A 26,379-nucleotide genomic window follows, 5' to 3' on the forward strand; every position below is an offset into this window, starting at 1 on the left:
GTTGTCCAAAATGTTTCTTAAGTTCTCCTGAATTTTTTAAATTCTTTTTTTCTTTTTGCTTCACTGTCTGGTTGTTTTTTCCTACCTTGTTTTTCAAATCACTGATTCAATCCTCTGCTTCATCTAATCTACTCTTCATTCCTTCCAGTTTGTTATTTATTTCAGATATTGCATTCTTTCTTTCTAACTGGACTTCTTTTTAATGGTTTCTGTCTTTTTTCATGCTCTTGAGTATCCTTATAATCATTACTCTAAATTCTCTATCTGATACATTGCTTGCCTCCATTTCCTCTGGTTCTTTTGGAGAATTTTCCTTTCATTTGGGGTCTGTTTCTTTGTCTTCTCATTTTGGCTGCTTCTTTGTAGGTGTTTCTATATAATAGGTAGGTCTGCAGTGACTCTGATGTAGACCTTTGTTGGATGCTGCTTGTGAATGGCCCTGGTTAACTCATTTGGAGCTATCAGCAATCCACAGCATGTTGCTCACTTTGTTGGGTTTGTTTGTGTGCAGAAAGAAAGAACCAGGCTGTGCACCTAGGCTGGCTTTGATCACCAGGTCTGAGGAAGGGTCAGCTTAAGTCTCAGATGTCCTAGAGATCCACCTTAGTTGTTAAACTAATCACTGATATTACCTCAAGCTGTACTCAGCAGCATAGCTTAAGCTCCACAGGGTGAGGCAGAGTAATTCCTGCTGCTGATGACACTTAGAGGGGAATGCTCTGCCTGAGAAAGACAGGCTGTGCAGTAAGAGGGGTGACTCAGTACAGGGATCCTGGTGGCTGTTCCTCAGTTCTCTCCACAGAGCCCCAGTCTCTCCTCAAGCATCTCTAGTCCACTCTTCCTTCCATCTGCTGGAGCCTAGAGTAAGTGGCTGCAAATGGAATTTTGTGTGTTGACCTTTTAAGAGGCTCTCTGCATCTCCAGCCATCTCTCCCTGGCAGACAGAAAGCCTGATGCTTTTCACAGCTGAATGTTTTCTGGTTCCTTTCCCAGCTATGGTGCTGTAGGCTTGGGAGCCCAGCTTGGGGTTTAGACCCAACACTCTCAAGGGGAAGCCTCAGCTGTTGAACCATCCCTCCAGCACTTCAGCTGCTGCCTGTGGGAGCCCAGCCAGCCCTCTCAGGCCTCATCTACACTCCCTACGAGTCATGTTTGGTGAGGTGGCTCCTTCTGTCTGTCTGTGGTTATAAGGCTTCTCTCCAGTTAGTGTTCAGTTGGTTATTCAGAATGATTTCTCTACAATTGAGCTGTAATTCCAGCTTGGTCCTGAGGGGAGGTTAGTGTAGCTTCCAGTTACTCTTCTGCTCCCTTGGGTATGCCCTCTAAACTTATTAAAGGACTGGCAAGATTGAAAAAAAATAAGTTGTTCTTTGGATTTAAAAAAAAGAGGCATGCTGCTCTTTTTGAAAAATGTTGCCCTGGCTGACATAGCTCAGTGGATTGAGTGCGGACTGTGAACCAAAGTGTTGCAGGTTTGATTCCCAGTCAGGGTACATGCCTGGGTTGCAGACCATGACCCCCAACAACCACACATTGATGTTTCTCTCTCTCTCTCTCTCTTTCTCCCTCCCTTCCCTCTCTAAAAATAAATAAATAAAATATTTAAAAAAAAAGGAAAAAAAAGAAAAATGTTTCCATTGTTGCCAATTACCTTATTTCTACACTATATTTGCCTTGCTTAGGCAAAATTATTCTTAAACTTTATATCACTGCAGTGCTTTCCTTTTTTAAGGCCAAAACATGTGGCTCTTATTTCTTTTCTCAGCCCACTGACCTCTTTCTAATATGAGGCAGATCACCTCTGACATTCTGCTTTTTTATAAACTAATTTTCTGAGTAAATCAGAGTGGTAATTTTCACCATTACATATCTCTGTTTTTCATCACATCAAGTGCCATGTTATATTGTGCAAAATATGTATGTATTTAATACCTTTGTAAAATAAGATTGTTATTGTTTTGTACACATCAGAATTTCAATTTCAAAGTCATTGTGGTCCCTTGGGAAGTTATATACTCTGCATCTGAGATTTATATTCCTTATTTTCAATGGGAAAATAAGGAATATAAATCTTATTTATAAATAAGATTTATAAATAAGGAATATAAAGATTTATAAAAAATGAATATACATCTTATTTTCCCATTGAAAATAAGGAATATAAATCTTTAATTCCTTATGTATTAAAATAATCAAAGAAACTTCAATTCCTTATGTATTAAAATAATCAAAGAAACTAGTAAAGAGGAATAAAAAATGAAAGTGTTCATAAGGAAATGAGACTTACTGAAACTGATTTAGACAACTTATCAGCTGTTGTCTTTCACATTTTCTATTTGTATAGCTTTTGGTTTATGGGATCAGAAGCCTGATCTTGTCAATATAAAATTATGTTTATGCCATTTGATTAGTATTGTATAGTAAACTACTCTCAAATGTACTCTCAACTCTGAATTCTGTACTGCTACAGAATTTAAATTGCCTTTGAGGATAGAAGGGAGAATTAAGGCAAAGAAACAAATTGGTTCATGAGGGTAGAAACCCAATCAGCAAGCTCTCTTTCTGATGCAGTTACATTTTCTTTATTCCCATTCTTAAAGCCGTATTGTTACAGAACAGAACAAGGGGGGCCTGAGACAATATACTATTATTTAAAGAAGGCCCCGGGTCCGTTATGTCCGCCGCCAGAGGAAAGACGTCTCTCAATGCCAGAGATTCATGAAAAGGAAAGGAAATGTTTATTTAATGCTATGCTAACTTAAAGTAGTAACCTAATGTCTTTATCAAAAATCCCAAAGTCCCTTAAAACACCTACAAACATACACAGTCCTTCCTTCCTTCCCCCTTTGCTCAGTCCAGAGTACCATATCTCAGGAAAGGAAATAGAAGTCCATGGCTCAGGCAGTCCTCTGGTTCTTAGTTAGTCCTCCACCTCGACTGGGAGACCTCCCTGGGTACCCGGCACCCTCGGCTGAGTTGCCAGGATCTCTGCTAAAACCAGGTGGTGGTTCCCCCTTCTAAAGCTGTGGGGGTCCTCGTTCTGTCCAGGCCTCGTGGTTCTCCCTCTCAGGGCCACGGGAGTCTCCACTCTGTCAAGGCCGCGTGGTTCTCTCTCTCAGGGCTGCAGGAAGGGGAGAGTCCCCACTCTGCCAAAGCCGCATGGTTCTCCCTCATAAAGCAGCACGGTTCTCCCTCAATGGCTGAAGTCCTCCCTATTCTGCTAAAGACGCATAGTTCTCCCTCCTCAAGCAGCACGGTTCTCTTTCCTCAGGGCTGCGCATGGTTCTCCCTCCTAATGGCCGCCAAGTCTGGGTTTTAAATCCCCGAGGCCAATCTTCCTCTGCAGCCTCATTTCCAACTCCTCCCACACTCGGCTTCACTTGCCAGAATTCGTATCCTTCCAGCTTTACTGGGCTGCCATCTTGAGTCTGGGCAGGTGTGGCCCCATGTCCTGGAGCCAATCTTCTCCAAGCTCCCATGCAGGCGCTGTAGCTTGGGGGATCTGCCCCCAGTCACGTGTTGGTGGGGAAGTTACTTACATTCCCCTGGCTCAGAGATGATCACAGCTATTTAACATATCTAAGCGACCAGCCAAAGGCTATAGATATGTTAAATGACCAGGCCAGAGGGTAGCTGCAAGGCTGTTGCTATGCAAAACAGCTCTCAATGGCCTTGCTCCATTTGTCCCTTCCCCCAACCCACACCCTGGGTGGGGGGATGGAGACATCTTAAAATCTCCTGGACACCTTAAGTTCTGGACCCCATTTTAAATGCCCATTTGGGGTCCCCCCTCTAGGCTGCACCCTGTAACAGTATGATCATTTTCATTCAGTCAAGTCACAGCTCTTTTCATGAAAAGACAGTCAATATGAGTCATCTTTTAAGGATGAAGGTGACTAAGTTGTCATCAACACCAATACTTGAAGTTCTTGTAAGACATCAGTTGACCTTGCTTAAATTTCAGAAAATAAAATGTTAGTACACATGAACACATTTTTTCAGCATTGAAAAATTCTAGTCTATAATTTACCTGCTTGCTAGGAATAGAAGTAATACTTAAAGGTTTGTTGAGGTATCTTTTCTCAGAAATAGATTTGCCCTGGCCAGTGTGGCTCAGTCAGTTGGAGCATCCTCCCGAACACCAAAAGATTGCGAGTTAAATCCCCAGTTGGGGCACCTATGAGAAGCAAACTATCAATGTTTCTCTCTCTCTCTCTCCCCATTCCTCTTTCTCTAGAGTCAATGAAAAATATCCTCAGAAGAGGATTCAAAAAGAAAGAAATAGATTTAATACATAGAATTATTCCATTTTCCATGTGTGCTCTCTTTACTACCACCTAGTGGAATATATAAAGTTTGCCTGTCAGTTAACATTGGGAGATGGAAATGAATAAGATGAAATTTATCTCAGAAAAAAATTTCTATGATGATGAGTTATTGTTACTTTTTTAGTGTAATACAGGTTGCAAAACAGTACATAAGTTCAGAGTGAAGAAAGTCCAACAATTTATAATGTCTAATAAAATGCTTATCTACAAATAAAGCTATTTTGTTCAGAAACTTAGAAGCTAGGTAGAGACTGTATCTTGTCTATTGTACTTCTAAATTATGTTGAGAAGCTTCTCTTAATTATTCAATATAAGGGTCCATAAAAATATAAAATATCAAGCTTTAAAGCTCCTCTGATAGGAAGAGATCATTGTACTCAACTGATAAGTGAAAAAAATGCAGAAATAAGATAGTCTTTATGAAAGCTGTGAAGATAGATGTGTATATTCTAAGGTGTTCTCTCCCAAACAATGAAACCAAAAAAAAGGTGAATAAAACTTTAAGACTCTTCATTCTTTATCGGTGGGGGAGCCTCAGCCCCCATTAAAGAACAAACACAAACAAAACCTGTTGCTTGCTGACTAATTTCTTTAATGTGGTTACCTGTCACCTGGTGTCTATTTGCTGTGTGGCCACCAAGGCTAGTCCTCATGTTTACATGGAATGTGAGTGCAATCAGCTTCCCTTTTCCTAAGGGTGGCACACCTTTCAGATGGCCTCAGTGTGCACATATACAGATACACTTCTTTATGCTCACAATTTTTTTACCTACCTGGCTCTTGGTGACCTGGGCATAGGTAGGGGGAGCAGGGCCAAGGTAGTAGCGTGGGAAATATAATTAAAACTCAGAAAAAAATTTCCCGAGATCCACTTTCACTGTTTCACCAGACATTACAAAAGCCACAAATCCATTGGAATCGAGTTTCCTCTCACTCTTTCCCTGACTGGTTCCTACCCTAACCCAGCCAGACCAGGCTCCAGTGAAGACTCAACATGAGCATCAAAATGTCTTTGCCATTCATGACACAAGTTCCTGAGTCCTATCCTCTGCCTTTTGCGGGGGTACATTCATCTTGTCTGGTGTCTTTGCCTCTAGCATAGCTACACTCTTACTGTCTGGTACCTGTCATGTGTGTGAAAACAGAAGGTGAAGTTAGAGAAGCAAATATTATATTTCACTCCCAAAGACTAAAATCATGTCTGAGTTCTTCTTTTTTTCAATTTCCAATCAATGCAACATTGAAGGGGGTTATATAGTTAGTTGTTAAAAATATATGTCTCTAAAAACCCTACTAAAATAAAAATGGACATGTTTGCTTTTCCTCTAAAATCAAAACAACTCAGAAAGTAAAGCAAAGTGAAATGTAAGCACTCAATCCTCCGTGTTTTCTTGTTAGGAGATCATCAGGCTTTGCGTAAGTCAATGTTAGAAGTAACAGCTCCTGTCCTTAGATGGCCCCTTTGGGAGATAGTTACAGATCTGTCCTAGACTCTGAGACTGGTGTCAACATTTTAAATGGACAGTTATGTGTACTCTTCCTTTATTGCAGCCTTCTCTTGGAGTCAAGAAGCCTACGAAAGCCATGATCTTTGTGATCCTGAGCCCAGTGGGACCTTACTTCTCAAAGGAAACCTTAAAGCCAGTGTCCCTGTGGGCCAATCCGAAGTTTGTGCGAGCCTGGAAAGGTGGGACCGGGGACTGTAAGATGGGAGGGTAAGTAAGTCTGTGTGTTTGTCTTAAGGAAAGAGTTCCTCATGAGCATTTAGTTGTCTTTTCACTTCAATATGAATACATATAATACCATTTAATTTGTAATGCTCCTTTTAATTTTGTGTTTAGTTTTCAGTGTTTTCACTGTGGTAGTTGTTTGAAGGAAAACCTGTGGTCCTTTATAGGGAGAAACATTGGGTGTTCTGCATACACATCGTTTAAATCAGTGCTTTGAATGAACTGCCCCTGGACGCTGGTCCTCTGACTGCAGGCTGTTAGTTGGCATTAAAGAGCGTCTGGTGCTGGGGCCAAGGCCCTCCGACAGCTCCAGGGAGTCCTGTCTGGGGAATGTGCCTGCTTCATTGAAGTGCTGTCTTCATTGCCACAGATTGTAGCCATACCTGCTGCCAACTGGCTGAGGGACAGCCCTGCTTTGGCTCTGTCAGGCCAGTCTCATAGGCCATATGTAGCTGGCTGGAAATAAAGAGCATTTGAAAAGTGTTAGACAGTTTCTGGGGTGGACTTGGCTGTGACTGGGGAATGCCCCTATGGGTGAGCAAGAATAGCTGCATTAACCAGTGTGGACTCTTCTTTTGTGACTACCAAGTGCTTCTGTGCATCATGTATCCAGGGCAGCAGCAGCCCTGCATGGGTACTCAGTGACAATATTCTGGGCCCAGGTACAAAATGTAGATTCAGGAAATCCTGGGAGAGTCAAATGATGTAAGTGAGATGTTGAAGCTAGCTTTGACCCTTGTGTTGTCTGTCTGTATTTTTTACCCCCCAACAGTTATAACATTCTATGTGTTATCATCTTTGTTTTCAATGTAGAAACTGCATTCTGTCAATAGATAAAGAAATCCTAGTGTGGTTTGTTAAACCAAGAAGTGACTTTCCTTTCCATCTGGGTTAGAGCACTCCTTCCTGGGTATACTCAGCTAACCAGGTTGAAACGAATTCTGTTTACTCTCCTGGTTTCTATTTATCTTGTTCAGACTTCTTGATATGCACTGCATACCCTCTGTAGTATACTTTGTTAAAACTTCTCTTAACGTGCACATTATAGTAAATGAGCAATCTTGATAAAGAGGTCATAATTTAAAATAGATTTTCTTCCTTATGTCTTGCTTTCTAGCTCCCCCTACCTGCCTAGGGAAAAAATTAACATGGGGACATTGAGAAATTGCAGGGATGGCTTTAGTTTTTCTGTGTGGGCTGGTTGCTATTTATTTGTTTACTTTTTAAAGATTTTATTTATTTCTAGACAGAGGGGAAAGGAGGGAGAAAGAGAAGGAAAGAAACATCAATGTATGGTTGCCTCTTGCACACGCCCCCTATTAGGGACCTGGCCAGCAACCCAGGCGTGTGCCCTGACTGTGAATCAAATTGAGGAACCTTTGGTTTGCAGGCCAGTGCTCAATCTACTGAGCCACACCAGCCAAGGCTAAAGTATATATATTTTTTAATTAATATTTTGACTCATTAGGCTCAGGTAGAGCAGCAGGTCAATAGAAGTTGACTTGAAATCTCCCTGAGAGAAAAGTATTTGATCTCATAAATGTACATAGAAGCAAGAATCACCAGTGGGAAGGCAATAACCAAAAGAACAGACTTTGAACCCATCCACCTGTTGTTTCCAAGGAGTTCTAAAGCTCCCTACTTCCAGCCTGGAAAGGTGCAAGGGAAACAAGTGATTCTGCGTTTAGTGTCAACCTGTTTGCTTCGCAGGGACATTTTGTCAGCAACCTTAGATTCACATATTATTGCATATTCTCTAAACCTAATTAATTCAACAATTACTTTCTTAGACTTTTTAAGGACCTTTGTCATCAACTAGCATTTATTTAAAAAGCTGTTGAATCTCATAAGTTCAAATATTTTCTAAGTGAATCTGAGAGAAAGATTTTTTTAATTCTAAGATTATTCCACTATTTTGAAGCCCTCAGAGATAATATTATCCTTTTGTTTCTAAATATACATGACAAAAATAATACAATGGCACACAGCTTAAGGAGAGTTCTAGCACCCAGTTCTCACCTGTGGCTGCAAACTGTAACCACCCAGAGAGCTTTACCTGCTACTAATGTCTGGATCCCATTGCTAGTGATTCCGGTTTCTTGAGTCTGGCATATAGCCTGAGCATCAGCATTTTTAAAACGTGCCCCCAGAGTTGAGAAATACTGAGTCAGAGGGTCTTTCATCGTAGGAGCATATTCATTCCTAGGCAATATCTTAGCTTCTTAGTTACCCGTATTTTTTGGACTACAAGACGCACTTATTTTCCCCCAAATTTGGGAGGAAAAATGGTTGTTAATGCTGCTGTTTATATTTACATTGGTAAAATAGTATGTTATTTATGTTATTAAATATTTTATCACATCTTTTGCTTCAATTTTTTTCCCTATTTTCCTCTAAAACCTAGGTGTGTCTTATGGTCTGAAAAATAAGGTAAGTTGAAAAGATCAGGCCAGCCCCTTCTCCATCCATGTCTTAAATTTTTTGTGTGTTTTTGGGGGTTTTTTTTTGCATTCTTACTCCTCACTTGAGTGCATGCTTTGAAGTTAAAAAGTCCTGGCTTAAAAACTGAAATGCCCTAGGCATGCCACTTAACTGCTCTAAGCCTCAGTTTCCTCCTTTATAAAATCAGGGTAGTGATGCCCACCATCCCTGTGAGAAGTGCCCAGCACCATGGTTGACACATGGGAAGCTCTCAGTAAGTGTGGTGTCATAACCTGGCAGTGAATAAGGGCGTGGCCTTGGGAGTCAGATATCTGGGACTCACACACTTTTATCTGTGTGATCTTGTACCATTAAGTTCTCTTTGCCTGCAAATCCTCAAACGTGTAATAAAGTCTAGGGCTGTTTTATGATGAGCCAATGAAACAATGGGGTTACATACCTAGTACCCGGTCTGGCAAGTAGGAACTTCTCAACAGACAGTAGTTGATATTATGAGGCTTTTTTTTACTCTTTTGGAGAAATGTCTTTAATATTTCTTTTCTCAGATATTTATTGTATTTAAAATTATATTAATTTTTTATGTAGATGGTTTTTTCATTTTTCTCTTTCCTCCAAGGAATGTGTTTCTTTTCTGAATATTGGCAGTATGTAGGAGTGAACCCAAATATATACATATTATTATGGTATCACTTACCCTGAGGATATTAATAATGCAGTTTGTGCCTGAGAGAATTTTGAGAAAAATGTGTGTTTAGAAAAAAAATACCATGTATAGAATATGATAATTAAACCAAACAAAAACCCCTTTCCTTTCAATGCACTTAAATAATGTGCTTTAATTCTCTTTCTTGCCCTTATAGTTTTATGTTGTTGAGGAGCCATAGTTTTAATTCTGCCACACTCTCAAAAGCGTGTGTGTGTTTGTTTTTAGAAGGTTCTTCCAAAGGCTAAATATTCATACTGTGAAAACTATGTGTTCTTGTGAAAAATGAAATTCTACTATGAGAAAACTAATTTACCTATTGTCAGGTATGGTACAATCTCAATAGTTGTATCTGTGAACTAGAAAAAAGTCAGTTATAATAGTTATATATGTTTTTTACATATTAGAACCTTATGTAACCTGTTTCTTAGCTTTTATTGTTATTATTTTATTTTTCACATACAACCCTATGCAGTATTTATATAAAGCAAGAGTTTTCATTTGTCAGATGAATTCAGTGAGCCAAAAACTGTGACCTGAGTTCACACAGAGCCAAAGAGTAGAAGTGCGGGAGCTGCACCTGGACTCAGGATGGCCTGCCCTCCAGGCTCTCTGCTGGACATCCCCCTAAAGTTGGGTTAATGCTCACTATTCAAAACTATTCATAATGTAACTCAGTTACTGCCTATTCATCATCAATTTTAAATAAAGGTTATGTGCATTTTTATTAAATAAAATCCTTATATGACAAAATTGTGTCATCTTTAGATTAACCAATGATTTATATTTTATTATCTGCATTTTGAGAATCTTTTCTTATTTAACCTTTATTGTGTTTTTTTCCCATTACTATTTAGTCCCCTTATAGCCCCTCCCCCAGCAATCCTCACACTGTTGTCCAGCTCATGAGTCTCTCTTCCTTTTCGTTCAATCCCTCTACCCCTAACCCAGCCCCCTGCTCCAGCTGTCATCCTGCTCTCCTTCTGTAAGTCTGTGCCCATTTTCCTTGTTAGCTCAATTTGTTCATTAGATGCTGCATATGAGTGAAATTATGTGGTATTTGTCATTCTCTGACTGGCTTATTTCACTTAGCATAATGTTCTTCAGGTCTATCCATATTGTTGCAAAGGGTAAAATTTTCTTCTATTTTATGGCCAAGTAGTATCTCATTGTGTAAATGTCTCATAGATATTTTATCCACTCATCAATTGATGAACACTTGGGCTGCTTCCATATCTTGACGATTGTAAATAATGCTGCAATGAACAGACAGACGGGTGCTTATGTTCTTTCAAATTAGTGTTTTGGGTTTGTTTGGATATATTCCCAGAAGTGGGATCACTGGGTTGAAAGGGAGATCCACTTTTAATTTTTTGAGGCATCCCCACAGTGCTTTCCACAGTGGCTACACCAGTCTGCCTTCCCACCAACAGTGCAAAAGAATTCCCCTTTCTCCACATCCTCATCAGCACTTGCTGTTTGGTGATTTATTGATGATAGCCAATCTGATAGATATCAGATGATATCTCATTGTGGTTTTAATTTTCATTTCTCTGATGATTAGTGGCATTGAACATCTTTTCACGTGTCTTCTTTTAATGACTCTTACATTACTTCCATGTGAGTAAACCTTCTCATGCTCCAGATTGCTATAGCCGTGGAGTATAATGCTTTTTTTTTCATAGTTTCTAGAGTAGTTTAGTTATTAGTCAACATTCTTTCAGTTGCAAGTCAGAAAACCAACTCGAGCCATTTTAAGCAGGAAAAGTATTGATTGGCTCATCTAGATAGGGCTCTGTGGAGGGCTCAAATTGTTGCCAGGTTTTGCATGCCCTCGCATGTGTCCTACCAACCCCCTTCTGCCCCCATCTCTTGTCATAGTGTCTGGCTAAGTGTTAGCCTAGGGCTCTCCAATTTTGGGTGTCTTCTCCTGTGAAGGCTGGTAATCAGGGACACAGTAGACCCCAGGCTACATCATTGCAAATAAGCGGCCGCCATCGTTGAAGCGAGAAGACTCTATCTTTCACATCCTAAAGATTAAAATGAACTCAAAGAAGGATTTACATGAGCAGCTTAGGTTACACACCCACCCTTTAATTCAGTTGGGCAGGGCAAGATGCTAGACTGTCTAACTGAGTAGGATGCTTTGGCTGCATAGGAAGTGCCACGGAGACTGGAGGGGAGGGAAGGGAAGCCGTGCAGGTGAGAATGGCAGATCACCACTGTACTGTGCAGCTCTTGTGCTTAACTGACATGTTTTCTTAGACAATACTCTACATTTGCATCTTGCCCGTATGTAAAAGTGACCACTTAAAAGGCCTGGAAGGGTATTTTGTGGAAGATAACATTCCTGCTTTGTTGTAGTTCTTTTATGTGTGGCAGTTGCTTGTTTTTGTGTACTTCAAGGGCTTCACTGTCCAATAGTGGGTCTTGGGTTTATTTCCTACCCTTGACAGTGATGTGGTCATGCTTCTCAAACTTGTTTGCTCATATCCTTTGAAAGCCAAGGAAAGAGAATTATATAACCAGGGGCTGAGGGTCAAGCAAGTATCACATTTATTTGAGGACTCTCATGTTTTATTTTAAACATTCATTCATACCTTGCAATATATGCTGTTTAAGTTGAATAAAAAATAAATTAAAAATATTATCAAGCTAATTTGCCATTCTAGGAAGATGTATCATGTCCCTTTGATTTTGAATAACTCAAGATAAAGAGTGCAGGTTGAGGAAAATGGACTTTGAGAATTCTTTTTTGTTAAAATAAGGATTTTTAACATCTTGTCCCACATTTTGGACAAGTAGACATTTCTTAGGTATATTGAAAGGTCTCTGTTAAGAGAGCACAGACTTGATGTTCTTCTACTTAATTGCTGTTACTTGATACAAGTTACTTCTCTAAGCCTCAACTTCTCATTTGAATTATGGAAATAATAATAGGAACTGACTCAGTACTGGTGTGAGATTTAAATGAAATAATGCATGTAAAATTGTTTGGTAGGTGAAAAAATACACAGTAAGGTAAATTTTGTCCATTTGGCTATTTGTGTTCTCATATCTCTACTTTTCAAGTTAGAGTTCCATAATTTGTTTTACTTTCTCTCTTCCTCTCTCCCTCAAATCAGTGCAGTTAAATCATTTAGGTTCTAATTTAATGTTATGCTGTTAACTAGAGAGTATATGTATATTAAGAACATAGTACACTGATTACATCCATGGTGAATTAAAGGCGAGTATTTTAGCATAAAAATGGGGGTAAAGGCTGAAGTATATTCATAATCAGTATGTTTCCTATTTCTTAAAAGGAATTATGGCTCATCTCTTCTTGCCCAGTATGAAGCCTTGGATAACGGGTGTCAGCAGGTTCTGTGGCTCTATGGAGAGGATAACCAGATAACAGAAGTTGGAACTATGAATCTTTTCCTTTACTGGATAAATGAAGATGGAGGTAATGCACTTAGATGTCAGCTCCTTGCTTGTTTTTTTTTCCTTCAGTCATTTTCAGTGGGATTGGGAAGATAAGAACTAGAACCTCAGAACAAGGGAATAAGTAGCACAATTCCAATGTCTTAAGAATACTGTGCTTTTGCCATCCAAATAGATTGTGAGTTTACAGAATTTGTGATCGTTTTGTTTTTTGTTGTTTTGACTCTAGATGTACTTATTTTAAACATACTGCTCTATCATGGGATTGTACTTAGATCCTGGTTCATTTATTAGTGAGATGTCAACATAAGAAATTTAAATCTACACAGTTTAAAGATTTGCTGCCTTACCCCTTTTGCTATCTTTAACATTTTTCTGATTAGAAATCCTTTGTATTTGGAGATAGCGCTCAGATCAATTCAATGGTCATATACCACCTACTATGAATGAGATGCTATAGTAATAAACACAGTCTACTGATTCTGCTGATGTGCCATTTAGTATATTCCCTTGCTATAATTCTTTCAACCATTGTTGCCCTTCATACATATTTTGGGAATGTCTCAGGAGCCTTGCAGATTTACTCTGGAGCTCAATTTGGTTGAGCTCCAGAGTAAAAGACATGTATTTTTAAAGACATACTACTCTATGTTGGGATTGTACTTAGATCCTGGTTCATTTAAGTCTGTTAATATACTTGTATGTCTACTATAAAAATCAGTACTTCTTTAGTATCTTTAATATCCTGAATGCTCATTGTATCTCTTTGCTATTTTTTTTTTACTATTAGTTTCCAGAGACCATAGTAGTTCAGTGAAATTCAGTGTCTGTGGTATTGAATTAAATGGCCATTAATAGGGGAGGAGGTGAGAATACAGATGTATACATTTATTTCTAGTAGAATTTTAATAGTCATAAAATATTTTAAAAACATTTTTAGGCTTGTTTGCATTTTTAGGCTGTTAATTTCACAATATGGAGTATAGAAATGTAAAATGTTCTTGAATAATTTACCAATACTTATAGAGTCTAATAATGGTTTCACATAACTTTTATTTATTTATTTATTTTTGTTTAAGATGTATTTATTTATTTACTTATTTTTAGAGAGAGAGGAAAGAAGGGAGAAAGAGAGGAAGAGAAACATTAATATGTGGTTGCTTCTCGAGTTCCCCCAGCTGGGGACCTGGCCCAGAACCCAGGCATGTGCCCTGACAGGGAATCAAACTCTTGGGAGTGACCCTTCGCTTCTCTGGCTGGCACTCAATCAACTGAGTCACACCAGCCAGGGCTTAAATAAAATATTAAGTGAAATTTTTATTTTGAAGTAGCTAGAGTAGTCTCTATTGCTCTGTTTTAATTTGGCTACAAATAGAGAAAAATGGTGACTTGTGGCTGACACTAGAGCCATACAGCAATCTGAGCATTAGTTGCCGAGACTAATAAGACTGAGCCTTGCATTGCAGTGAGAGGCAGATAAACGAAGGTGTGAGTACACCTTGTCCTGGGATTGGTAATCCTTGGCATATGAAGAGGCAGATACAGATCATACTCATTCTTCCGTTCTTGCTGTTTATACTTGGCACTATTTAAGAATATAATTTATACTGGAATATTTGTGATTTCTAAATTTGAGTTATTGCATATGACATATATCAAAAGCTATGCTTGAAAGATGACAGCCAGTGTTGAACTCAGCACTTAGGAGATAATAGATTGATTCAACTCATTCTTCCCACCTGCCCACTCCCTACTCTCATCCCCCCCACCCCAAAACCCACACAACTCCAAATGAAAACAATTACATCAGACAGAAGTGGCAACATCATTATTTCTGGATGGAAGATGTCAGGATTTAAGCACAGTCTGAATCAGAGCTACATGATTTAACCAGAAACAGTCTGGGTGAAAAATTATCCCTTATACAAACAATTATCATGGACCATTTCCACTATGGCTTTTAAAGGTCAGAATAGAAATGAGTGAATTTGTCTTCTGACTCTTATAAAATACACAAGACTTTAAGAATTATTATTCAGATTATGGTGGCCTGAGATAACCTCAGAGTTTAATGTGAATGTGCCCCTTCAACTTGAGGGTATTCACCTAACGGATTAAATAAACGCTGAAGTAAAGAGAAAGGAAACTGAATACATGTTTGGACAGCACTGTGAGAGGAATTAGTAGAATGTTAGGAGTAACCTTTGTGCTAAAACCTAAAGGAGACATTGAGGCAACTCTATAGTAACTTTGATTTAACCATGTAGGTTTATGAAAATATAGAGAATAATAAGTTGAAAATCAGCAAAATATTGATTTTCACAAGCTTTACTGACAACAGGTATAAGCCCAGCTCTTATAGTGATAATCTGCTGTCTTCTATGAGCACGCACTTTCCCCGATTCTTTTGGACAAATGGCTGCCCCAGGAAGGTCGATCAGGTAGACCGTCTGTTCACAGGGCAGCACCGTGCATGATGACTCCATGCGGCACTTGTTCCGTCACTCGTGGTTTCTGATTGCAGTAACGGCATCCCGAGGGTATGATCACGCAGACCCAATTCTCTTTCCTGCTCAGCTGATGAGTAATTTAAAACACACTTGCTATTCACTGTTGGAACAATTTTTACCTTGTACTGGACTGTAGAGCTGCCCTGAGAATTGGACTCAGTTATTGTGGTTGAGTTCATAGACAGTTTGGGAGAACGGTCATGGCAATGAGTGTTGATGTTGCTCAGTCTGCTCAGGCCCTAGGAGACTTCTTGGGCATCAGGCATTTACACCAACTTTGCTTGGAACATTCTTTCCTCCAATGCCCGCTGGCTTTGCTGGCTCACTCCTACACTGCCTTCAAGTCTTTGCCCACATCTCTCATTCTCAGGAAGGCTTTCATTGAGCACCTTAATAAAAATGGCAAACTCCTTCCCCTCATGTCCCAGCATTTATCACTTTTTCTCTTTTCTTTTTTCTCCATGGTCTAACATACTATTTAACATGATCATTATTTGCCTCTGCCTATTAGAAACTAAGCAAGGAGTTCTGCCAGTTCTGCTCCCTGCTGTATCCTTCGTGCATAGATAGCCAACTGCAGGTGGTAGGCACCCAATATACAGATGCTCCTCACGATGGAGTTTCATCCTGATAAGCCCATCATTAAATTTTAAAGATAAAGTTAAAAATGCATTTCATACACCTAACCTACCAAACATCATAGCTTAGCCTAGCCTACCTTAAATGTGCTCAGAACACCACATCCCAAACACTGGTGACACAGTGCACGTCGAGTACCAGCCATTTACCCTCATGACTGCGTGGCTGCCGGGGAGCTGGGACTTGCTGCTGCTGCCCCGCACTAGGAGAGAGTGTTGCAGTGTATCCATCTCCAGCCCGGGAACAGATCAACATTCAAAGTTTGTTTTTTACTGAATGGGAATGACTTTCACACCATCTTAAAGCCCTAAGTCAAGCCATCATTAAGTTGGGCCTGTCTGTAGATTTGTTGAATAAATGAATAACTGTGCTGATGGTATTTGGGGCACTGACGCAAACCCACATTCCTGGTTCTCATTAGTGCTTGACTTCGGGATGTCACAGATGAATCCTGCTGTTATTGCTTCCAAATTCTTCAGCTCCTAAAAATGGTTTTTCTGTCAAAAACAAGCTACATTTGTAGGCTCTGTTTTCCTCCTGTTGGGCAATCTGGAGCCAGTTCTGGCTCTTGTAAGCATGTTTGTGGTTGCAGAGGAAAATGAATATTTCTCACCCAAATGTTGTCATGTCATCATCTCTGTCTGGCAACCAGAGAAACAGATGTTCTGTTCCTTGACCTCAGGCTAGTGGTTACAGTTTGGGTGTTAAATATATTTCACAAAACTGGATTTGCACATACGGGGCCGCTGTTCGCATTTAACTTGATAGAATCTCAGAGCTCAGCAAGCTTCAGGAAAGGTCCAGTTTGGGGGCACCGGAAGTATGTTTTCTACATGTGTGGTGTGTGTTTGCATATCAACACACACCACACACGTAGATCCATACATTCATGTGACGAGCTAGCCAGCTATTGCAAAGCACAGGTTTATTTTTGAGAGTAACATTTCAAACGGGATAACAAGTAGCCCCAAAGACATTGCCAAGACCAAATTTTCCTCTTTCCAGAAAGCAGTTTTCAGCAGATGATTTTTAAACACAAAATTAAAAAAAAAAACCACACTGCTGTGTCCTAGCAAAGAGGATTATTTATTTATCTTTTTATGCAGAAACACATACTACATGCCACCCTGAGCCACGGAGAGTGCTTGGGTCTGGGGGACATGGGAGTAAATGTAGAGTTTTGGTCTTCTAGGCTTGTTTGCTGGGGATGTCTGTCGTGATGGCAGTGGAGCAGACCAGCCTTGACCCCCGTCTACTAAGGGAAAGGGAAAGAGACCCCTGTGTTGTGACACTTAAGGCCTGGCCCATCCCGCAGTATCACCAACCTTACAAATCACTGATGTTTACAGGATTTCGGTTTCTTCTGTAAAATAAGGATTGCACTAGGTGATTTCCAAAGTCCCTGTTAGCTGCACAGCATGGCTTGGGGGAGCTCAGAGACACCAGTTATGATTTCTACACCCACTTTTGTCATCCGGTGATCCTTCCAAGCATACCTTGTAAATTCCTCTACAAACATACAGTGGGCAACGCATCGTCTGTTACAAGCTTTAACATCTTCATAAAGCAGTGAATGAGTTAAGGCTTGAATTTCCCACAAGATGAAGATTTCTGGGTGCCAGGCATGAGGAAGAGAGGACGAAGCTGGCTATTGGGGAGTTCCTTCTTTAAGGAGTGTCTGTGGCTGACGGACCACACCGGCTCTGTAGATGGGCCATCATGCCAAGCCTCACGGTGGTTTGGAGTGCCCGTGGTCTTTCTCGAGTGGACCAGTGTCTCAGTGGCCTTGGCTCTCTCTGAGTCATCTCTGAAATTTTGTGTTGATTTTTTGGATTTCTTTTTTTCTTTTCTTTTTTGTTAGCCATATATGCTTGAGCCCATCCTGAGCCCATTACATTGAAACTTAGAAGGTGAAGTCAGCAACTCCGTATATGATGTGGGTAGTAATTCTACAGTGTAAAAATCACTTTAGAGAGAGAGTTGTTAAACAGTAGTCTGGGAGCAGTGGCCGGCAAGCACAGGCATCCACACTTTACAGGGGTGGGCTTCTCCACAGTATTCTTAAAAGGTTTATTAATGACCATTATTCTTGAGTCAGATCCTATCTCCATTATTCTAATCACTAACCAGCTTTAATCCACTGAAGTAAAATTTTCTACTAAAAAAACTCTTACTGTTTTTTAGTAGAAAACCACCTCACTTTTTTACTGGTTAAAGATAAATGAAAGGTGAGAAATTTGAAAGTTGTGAGCCCTGGCTGGCGTAGCTCAGTGGATTGAGCCCGGGCTGCGAACCAAAGTGTCGCAGGTTCGATTCCCAGTCAGAGTATATGCCTGGGTTGCAGGCCATGACCCCCAGCAACCGCACATTGATGTTTCTCTCTCTCTCTCTTTCTCCCTCCCTTCCCTCTCTAAAAATAAATAAATAAAATATTTTTAAAAAGATACATGAAAGGTGATTAGATGAGTGGCTTGCCTTCTTTTTTTTCTTTTTCTTCTTCCTCCTCAACTTCTTTTTCTTCTTTTAATAAAGATCTACCTGAAGTGTGAATAGATTTGAGAAATTTGACAATGCAGAATAGTAACATTATCTCCATGTTTATTACTAGCAAATTTGTAAGAAGCAGGTTGCTTTTTTTTTTTAATGGCTACTGATATAAGGCATGGCTAATACAGTTAAAGTTTGAAAATAATTCCAATTTCTAATTGACAGAAGAAGAACTGGCAACTCCACCACTAGATGGCATCATTCTTCCAGGAGTGATGAGACAGAGCGTTCTGGATCTGGCTGGCAAGTGGGTGGGTCTTTGACATGAACAACTTTTATAAGCATGAAAAAAAAATCACAGTAAGCCCAGCTTAGTGTTGAAATAATATCCTGTAGTTGCAACCAATGTTATCTAATCTTTAATCTTAATTTGAGTGAAAAGAACTCTTCTAGGAGTGTTTTGGCAAGACTATCAAATAAGTATTGTTTATAAGGTGGGCAGGGAGAACCCGTTTGGCAGGTTGTCCTAGTGAAGAAGTATTCTAGTGCTAGTCTCAAGCTCCATATCTGGGTCTCCTTCCAACTCACCTGGTTTGTACTATGTATGCTTCCATTTAGCCAGTCCTTAACTTTTCAAGTCTAAGTGTATCGTTTCCACATGGCAACGAGTGATGCATAGTTCTTCTCATCCTCTATTTATTCCAGTGTAACCATGCTTAGTGTAGAAATTAAAGAATTTTACCAACATGAATGTTTACTAGCATGACATTATTAGTTTAGCTGCCCTCTTTTTCCTTCCTTCCTGCCCCTTGTACTCCCAAATTCACATACATACTTATTTTAAAACCAAACACTCAAGCGAGTATACAGTTGTTTTCAGTAGACTTTCTGATTCATGTGACACAAGCAAGCACGTTAAACTGTTTAGTATTGGAAACGACATTGTAACATACTCAAAATGAATGTTGAATGAGCTAGTTATCTGGCAAAGGTTCTTGGGTATAACTTTTGACCCATGTGTTAAACTGATGTTTAGGGCACATGAAAAGGCTCTGAACAAGCTGTGGTCAAACTGTACTAATAGGGCAAATGTTTAGAAACACACACATTATCTAGGAGACTATTAGCATAGTCTCTCTGGAAAAGACTTTGGAAATAGAGAAACTGGGCCTTGTCTACTACAGGATTTTGTAGAATTATTTATAGCACAACTGCCACATGCTGGCTGGCACATTGGGCATGACATTTACAAACTGTTTGTATAATTTCAAACAGCTTGCCCTGTCCTAAATATGTTTGCAGTTGGAAAGATGTAGTTTCTAAGCTCAGTAATTTTTGTTTTATTAAAGAAAGAATTCAACCAAGTCCAGAAGGTTGGATGACAAGTTGCAAGTGGAAATGCTTTCCCACACTAATGATTTGCTAGCATGAAAATAGGTTATTATAGAGGAAGTTTTTTCTTGACTCCTTAGCTGTAATTTATTTTAAAAGCTATTTTAAAACAGTGAGACATAAATGCCAAGAGGCATGTGGGGGGTTACCATGACTTGCCAGACAGGGAAAATTGTCCAAAGATAAGTAAGAGTGAGCAGAGTAAAAACAATTCTGTATATTTATGAGATTTTATTTTTCTTTTCCAGAACACAGAGCTCAGCTTGTTTTCAGTTAACTTGGCTGATTTTCTGGAATTTATTTACCTTTGAACAACATAATTGAAATTATAGACTAAGATAAATTGAAACTTGCAAAAAGCCATATTTCTATCATAGGCATTTTTTCCTGCCCTTCCAAATAATAAATATACTTACAGCATGATGCATTCTTCTCCCAGTGTTTTGAATCTTGCCAATGGCTGTGATTTCCATTTTTATCTGTTGAGGGTTTGTAGGTTTAAAAAATAATCTTTATTTTTTTAAAAAATCTATTCATTCTTTGTTGTCCTTAATTAAAATGGCCTGTTGACAAACTTTGAACTTTAACCACTAACATAAAAGAGTGAGAATTACACAGATGAAAGGATGCATATTAAATAGATAGCTTAAACAGATAGCTTAAAAAATCATTGGGTTTTTTTGTTTTGTTTTGTTTTCATTTCTTATCCTGGAGCAAATAAAACATTGAAATAGTTCAGCAGAAGTCGATGAGGTTACACCAATAATTCTGCAGTGAAACTCAATCTAATACGGCACTAAGAAGAAGGGAGGGAATTACTGCCATAAAGTCAACTGAATCAGTGAACTTAATTTATGAAGAAAAAATATACAGTGTACTTTCTCATATGAAGTCCAAATATACTCTTGATATTTTAAAATAATGAAATCTTTCAGATATTTAAACCCAGTCCATGTTTTTATTTTATAAAAGACACAGTAGAGCAAGGACCACATTTGGAGCAAGTTGGATCAGATCTAAACTCAGACACACTTTCTGCCACTGACTAGCTGTGTGGCCTTATGGCTGTCACTCGACTTCCTCAACCCTTTATTTCTTTATCTGTAAAATGGGGATGATAACACCCACTATAAAAAAGAGAGCTTGGCATGCAGTGGATACTCAATAAATGGTAGCTATAATTATTAATGTTATGATACCATATTCTTTTTTATGATAAATAGGATCTAAGACACTGTTAGCATAGAGCACAAATTATGCAGCACCGCCATGCATAACTAGTGAGGCTTTAGCCATGACAACATATAAAAGGCAAAAAAAAAGCTGACATGTATTAAAATATACCATGCATTTTATAATGACAATCTTATCTTTTATATTCAGATCATCTGGTTTAGAGAGGCTGTGACTTTGGAGCAGGTTGCTTAACACGTCAGTGTGTTTACCAGTAAGATGGTATTGCTTTCTTCAGCTTTCCTTCTAAGGGTGGCATGACATTATCTGGGTCCAAAAAGAATGTAAAGTAGAAAGGCAGTGCAGGGTTTTTTTTCTTTTTTTTTTGCATGCCTTTTCCTTGGAAACAGGTATTTTTTAATATTTTATATTGCAAACGGTGAAATTTTTTTTGGTTAAAATGACTCAATGTCTCTTGAATCCCCCCCACCTTTTTTTTTTTTTTTGCAAACAGGGTGAATTCAAGGTATCGGAGAGACACCTCACCATGGGGGACCTGACAACAGCCCTGGAGCAGAGCCGAGTGAAGGAGATGTTCGGCACCGGCACGGCCTGCATCATTTGCCCGGTTTCCGACATACTGTACAAAGGCGAGGTAAGACAGTGTTTCCTCACCACCTGCCATTTCTAAAAGTATGGCCTATAATTGAATTATTTTAAATGTGTGAACAAAATGCTAGATGGGCCCAGGACGCAAAAAGTATTTTATATAACTTGGCATTTCATTAACTGAGGTGAATTGTCCCCATGAACCTGTATTAGCAAATAAATTACTCTCCTCTTCCCAGTGATCTGTGTGAGCTGCAGCATGACGGGGAGTCAGCTTTGTCCCTGGACAAGTGTCACACCTGCCTTTTGTCCGTTTGGGGTCAAGCGGTGTCTCTAGACTTCCACTCACTTTTCTCTGCTGGCTCTCTAAAGAGTGTATGTCATCCCCACTGAGGGGTAGAAAATAATGCCTCCCAGCCCTGAGTCCTTAAAGAACCCTAAGACAATTTGGGGGCAGAATGGGGACCCGTTGCAAAAATTCTCTGAAAGAGCATTTTTAAAAGTCACATGATAGAAGCCAGAATGTAGGTGACTGAAGTGAGTGTTTTTTGTTCATTCAGTCAACAAATACGCGTATTAAGCACAAACAGGGTGCCAGAGGCTGTTCAGGTGTTGGTGGTAGAGAGGCTAAAAGGGGGGCAAAACACCAGGGAAGTCACAGAACACTGATACAGAAGGTCACAATTAATAATCAGTGTTAATGTGAAAAAGTTTAAGAATAAAAGATAAATAGAAAGAGAGCAGGGAATGAGAAGAAACATGCATTTTCTTTTTATCTGTATACAGTCTCTGTATACTTCAGTGTTCATGGCTAAGAAGTTAATAATTTCTCTTTCTACCCTGGGTAGTAAGTATACTGGGTAATGGTTGAGCCATTGTTGAGCTGATGATTGCCAGTCAGTGAAAATAGCCAAGGGGAGCTGAAACATGAAATGAAGGGTGATAATTTGGGTGACATCAGCTAGATTCGAATTTCTGGTTTCCATAAAGTATTTCCAAACTACTGGAGTAGGAATGGCAAATAGTTTTGGAAGATTCATTTGAATGCTCACCTCCCACCTTTATCACTGTTACTATTATTGCTGTTGATATTATTTAGAGCACTCCACAGAATTTTTTATTTGGCAAACCTGGTGCATTTACTGAAATCTTCCAAAAGGAATTCAGGCATTTGGTTGGAAGAAATTCCCTCCTCCCCGTAAACCAGTCTGAATTATAGGTGCTGTTCTTCCATTGTTTGGTTGGATTTTTTGCTTTCACATTATAACAAAGATATAATACTTACAATTAACATCATCAGCTAACTTTATCACGTAAAGTCATGTGGGTATTGTTCTTAAAACATGAATTGGCTTAAATCAATTATATTAAGTATAAATTCTATTGTTTTAATGTTCAACATCATAATTATTTTTTCTCAGCTGAGGGACTGATTCTTTTTTCTGCTGATTTCAATGGTGGCTGCTTCATTGCTTGAGGTTTTTGAACTTGCCTTTGGGGGATGGCTCCTGACATCAGTCCATGGACAGACAGTTTCAGTAGAGATGACTGATTCTATTATCATTCAATACGTGTACTGATTATGAAGCTGCTGTTTCATATTTTATTATGGTGGTATCTAGATAATGTGTTATTGGTCTACTTTTTAATGAACTATGGTTGCCATTAGGTCACATACTTTGGAGTCCAATTATGATTTCACCTCTAGAAATAAGAAGTTTATAAAATTTAGCATGTTTTTAATGGCCTTGTTTTAGAGGGCATTCAGAGCCAAAGGGCACATCTAATTATCCTGTTATCCTAAAGGGCATAATAAGAAAGGTGAGAACATGGGCTATCTACTGAAGTCAAACTATCAGCAAGTCAGCAAGGCATGGATGGGCATGACTGAAATACAAATAAGGGTCAAGAAATCTTTCTCAGCCTTGAACTCAACCATGCTGTCCAGCATTGTGGAGGGTGTGGCCCTTGGAACAGGTATCAGTTTAGAAGCCCCTTTTGTGAAAGCATAAACCTGCTTTAATTTATGTTCCTGAAATGACTTGCTTTAATTTGTGGCAAAATATCTTTGAGTTCTCATTTCCTGCCGGGAGGGTTAGATATGAAGGCCAGTCATTGATCCTCTGAGGCATGCTGGAAGAGGTAGGGTTCTCTCAAGCTCAGCCACTATTTTAGCCATCCCTAGTTTATTTGTTTCTCAGTTGGCCCGGAGACTGGTGTACAAACCGGTTGTGTCCTGAAATCAGTTGGTGGGCGATGAACAACCTATTACTGGCTGCTTCGTATTCAAACTTGGGATAGAAAAGAGGCTTTGGTATAAGGAGCTAACAGAATCAGATTATAATAGGGCCATTCCCTATTTCATTGGAATTGCCATAATACAGTGGCATCACTGAGTGTCTTATTGGTCGTCACTGTTTACATGAATATTCTCAAATTGTCTCATGTCCGGTTTTCTTTCGCAGACTCTACACATCCCGTCTATGGAGAATGGGCCGAAGCTGGCGAGCCGGATCTTGGGCAAACTGACTGATATTCAGGTAAGGGCTTCTTTCGGTTAAAATGCCATCTTATCTTAATCAGCTCATAGAACCAAATCATGTCTCAATGGCTGGAAGAGACTAGATTCTGCCACTTGGGGTCAACAAATCAAATTTAAGGAAGATGTTCCTGATAGTATGTGCGGGTATAAGCAATGCAGAGATGGGAAAGAAATGTTTTGAGGGTTTTTTTTTAACAAAAAAGAAAGAAAGAAAATAAATAATTGTCAGGGAGTCCAAATTTTATACACACACACACACACATATGTAATCTAAAAATCTCATTAAAATATATAATACTTTTATAAAAGAAAAAAACCTACAAGTAGAAGAAAGCACAGGGAAAATTTATTATTACCTGTGATGCCAACACTGACCATTGTTAATTTTTGATGTCTCAACTTTTAATATTTTGAAAGCATTTATATATTTTTATGTAATTATATTTTCTAACAAAATGGAGTTACACATACTTTTACCTACTTTTTCATGTAATAAATCATGAGCTTTTTCATATTGAAATAATTTTAGTATGAAATTAAATTGAATTCTATTATATCTATGTATTACAATTTTTAAAGACATCAGCCCTGGCTGGTGTGCCTTAGTGAATTGAGTGCTGGCCTGCAAACCAAAGGTCGCTGGTTTGATTCCCAGTCAGGGCATATACCTGGGTTGCAGGCCAGGTTCCTTGGTTGGGGATGCACAAGAGACAACCACACATTGATGTTTCTCTCCCTTTCTTTCTTCCTTCCTTCCCTTCTCTCTATAAAATCTTTTAAAAAAAAAGAAATCATATTATTGTACATTGATCTTGGTGGCAATTCTTTTACTACTATAAATAGTGCATCCCTGATTATTTCCTTAGGATAAATGCCTGGAATTGTAATTGTTGGGTCCAAAGGTGTGCACACCTATTTTTTTATATGCTAACTTTGTTTTGCCTATGTTTTTGGAGCAACAATCTAATATCTCACAAAGCACTTAAGCAACTTTCTAGGCAAGCATATAAATACCAGGAAATCAGAGACTGTTCTATAATTTGTAAATACTTCAGAAAGTTACCGGGTGATCTCATTGAGCCGATGGGTACCAGTCAGTGAAAATCCCTAAGGGGAGCTGAGATTTATACTGAAACACAAAATGCACTTTGACAGTTTGGGTGATGTCAGATGGTGTTGGATCTTAACACTAAGCAAAGATTCAGGTGGTTGGGCAAGCCGCAGGTCCCTCCAGAGCAACTGAGGTCCTCGGACAGTGATAAACAGTATTTTTGAATACTGAGCACCTTTTATGCAAAACTGGTAATATTAATAAAAGGAAGGAATGATAGTGGCTATTGAATCGATGAGCTTCCTTACCTCTCCTCTTCAACAAATATTTTTCCATAGGAATTTTCTGCAAATTAATTAAAGGGGTATCCTAATATTGAAGGCATAAAATAGATTCAGAGTTGTTTTCTACTAGTATACATAGAAACAATAGGAAGAAACTTAAAGAAATTTAATAAAACTTTCTTCATGGGTGTTTCAGGTGTTTATATGTTTTTTAGAGTTGCCTGAGTAAATCTGATAGAAGTCATGTTAGCAGTGTTTTGCTCAAATAAAAAAAATACAAACAGAACTAAAATATATAATTTGCTAGATTACAAAAGACTTTCTTAAAAATAGAAGTTGAAAGGTCTTTAAGAGGGGAGGAAGTGTGGTTATGGTGATAAGAAAGGAAAACCACTTTGGAAAATGTTCTCGAACAATTTGTACAGAAGAGAATGTTATTTTCTATAGTAGTTAATTCACAAAATGAGATTTCAGGGTTACCTCTGGAGATTATATGAAATAAGAAAATTTGAACTGACTTGATTTGGTTGGAAAGGATCAGAAGAAAAGGAAAATACTCAGCTAGGCTGAGGGGGGAATCAGATTCAATTTGAATGGAAAGAAAGATCTGAGTAGAGGTGTCCGTGAAGCTGCGGCTGAGGAGGGCCAAAGCAGGAATGCGTGTGTCACCCTGGAGGTGGTGACAAATAATGCCTCCGAACCCTCAGTTAGAAGAGAACCCCAAGACATAATTTTGGGGCAGGATGGGAAGCCATTGCAAAAATTCTCAGAATGAGCGTTTATTTTTTATTTTTTAAAAGATTCTATTTATTTATTTATTTTTAGAGAGGGGGAGGAAGGGAGAAGAGATGGAGAGAAACATCAATGTGTATTTGCTTCTCACACAGCCCCCACCGGGGACCTGGCCTGCAACCCAGGGACCTAGACTGGGAATTGAACTGGTGACCCTTTGGTTCTCAGTCGGCACTCATTCCACTAAGCTGCACCAGCCAGGGCAGAAAGAGTGTTTTTAAAAGTAAGATGATAAAAGCCAAGAATGTAGGTGACTGAAGTGAGTGTTTTT

The 26,379-nt window shown here is 39.0% G+C and overlaps 1 protein-coding gene across 6 annotated transcripts in view; it reads left to right on the forward strand.

Moving 5' to 3' along the window:
- The window catches only part of BCAT1 (branched chain amino acid transaminase 1), a 101,314-nt gene that overhangs the window by 67,752 nt on the left and 7,183 nt on the right, over positions 1 to 26,379 (forward strand). For all 6 annotated transcript variants that reach the window (XM_045830147.1, XM_045830144.1, XM_045830148.1 and 3 more), the window contains 5 exons: positions 5,880 to 6,043; positions 12,509 to 12,651; positions 18,491 to 18,576; positions 21,345 to 21,485; positions 23,905 to 23,979. In XM_045830147.1, the coding sequence (XP_045686103.1) occupies positions 5,880 to 6,043; positions 12,509 to 12,651; positions 18,491 to 18,576; positions 21,345 to 21,485; positions 23,905 to 23,979 (609 nt within the window). The remainder of the gene's footprint in view (positions 1 to 5,879; positions 6,044 to 12,508; positions 12,652 to 18,490; positions 18,577 to 21,344; positions 21,486 to 23,904; positions 23,980 to 26,379) is intronic.

This window comes from Phyllostomus hastatus, unplaced genomic scaffold, assembly GCF_019186645.2.
Source record: "Phyllostomus hastatus isolate PE091 unplaced genomic scaffold, TTU_PhHast_1.1 phas_scaffold_93, whole genome shotgun sequence".
In the NCBI taxonomy this organism is placed as follows: domain Eukaryota; kingdom Metazoa; phylum Chordata; class Mammalia; order Chiroptera; family Phyllostomidae; genus Phyllostomus; species Phyllostomus hastatus.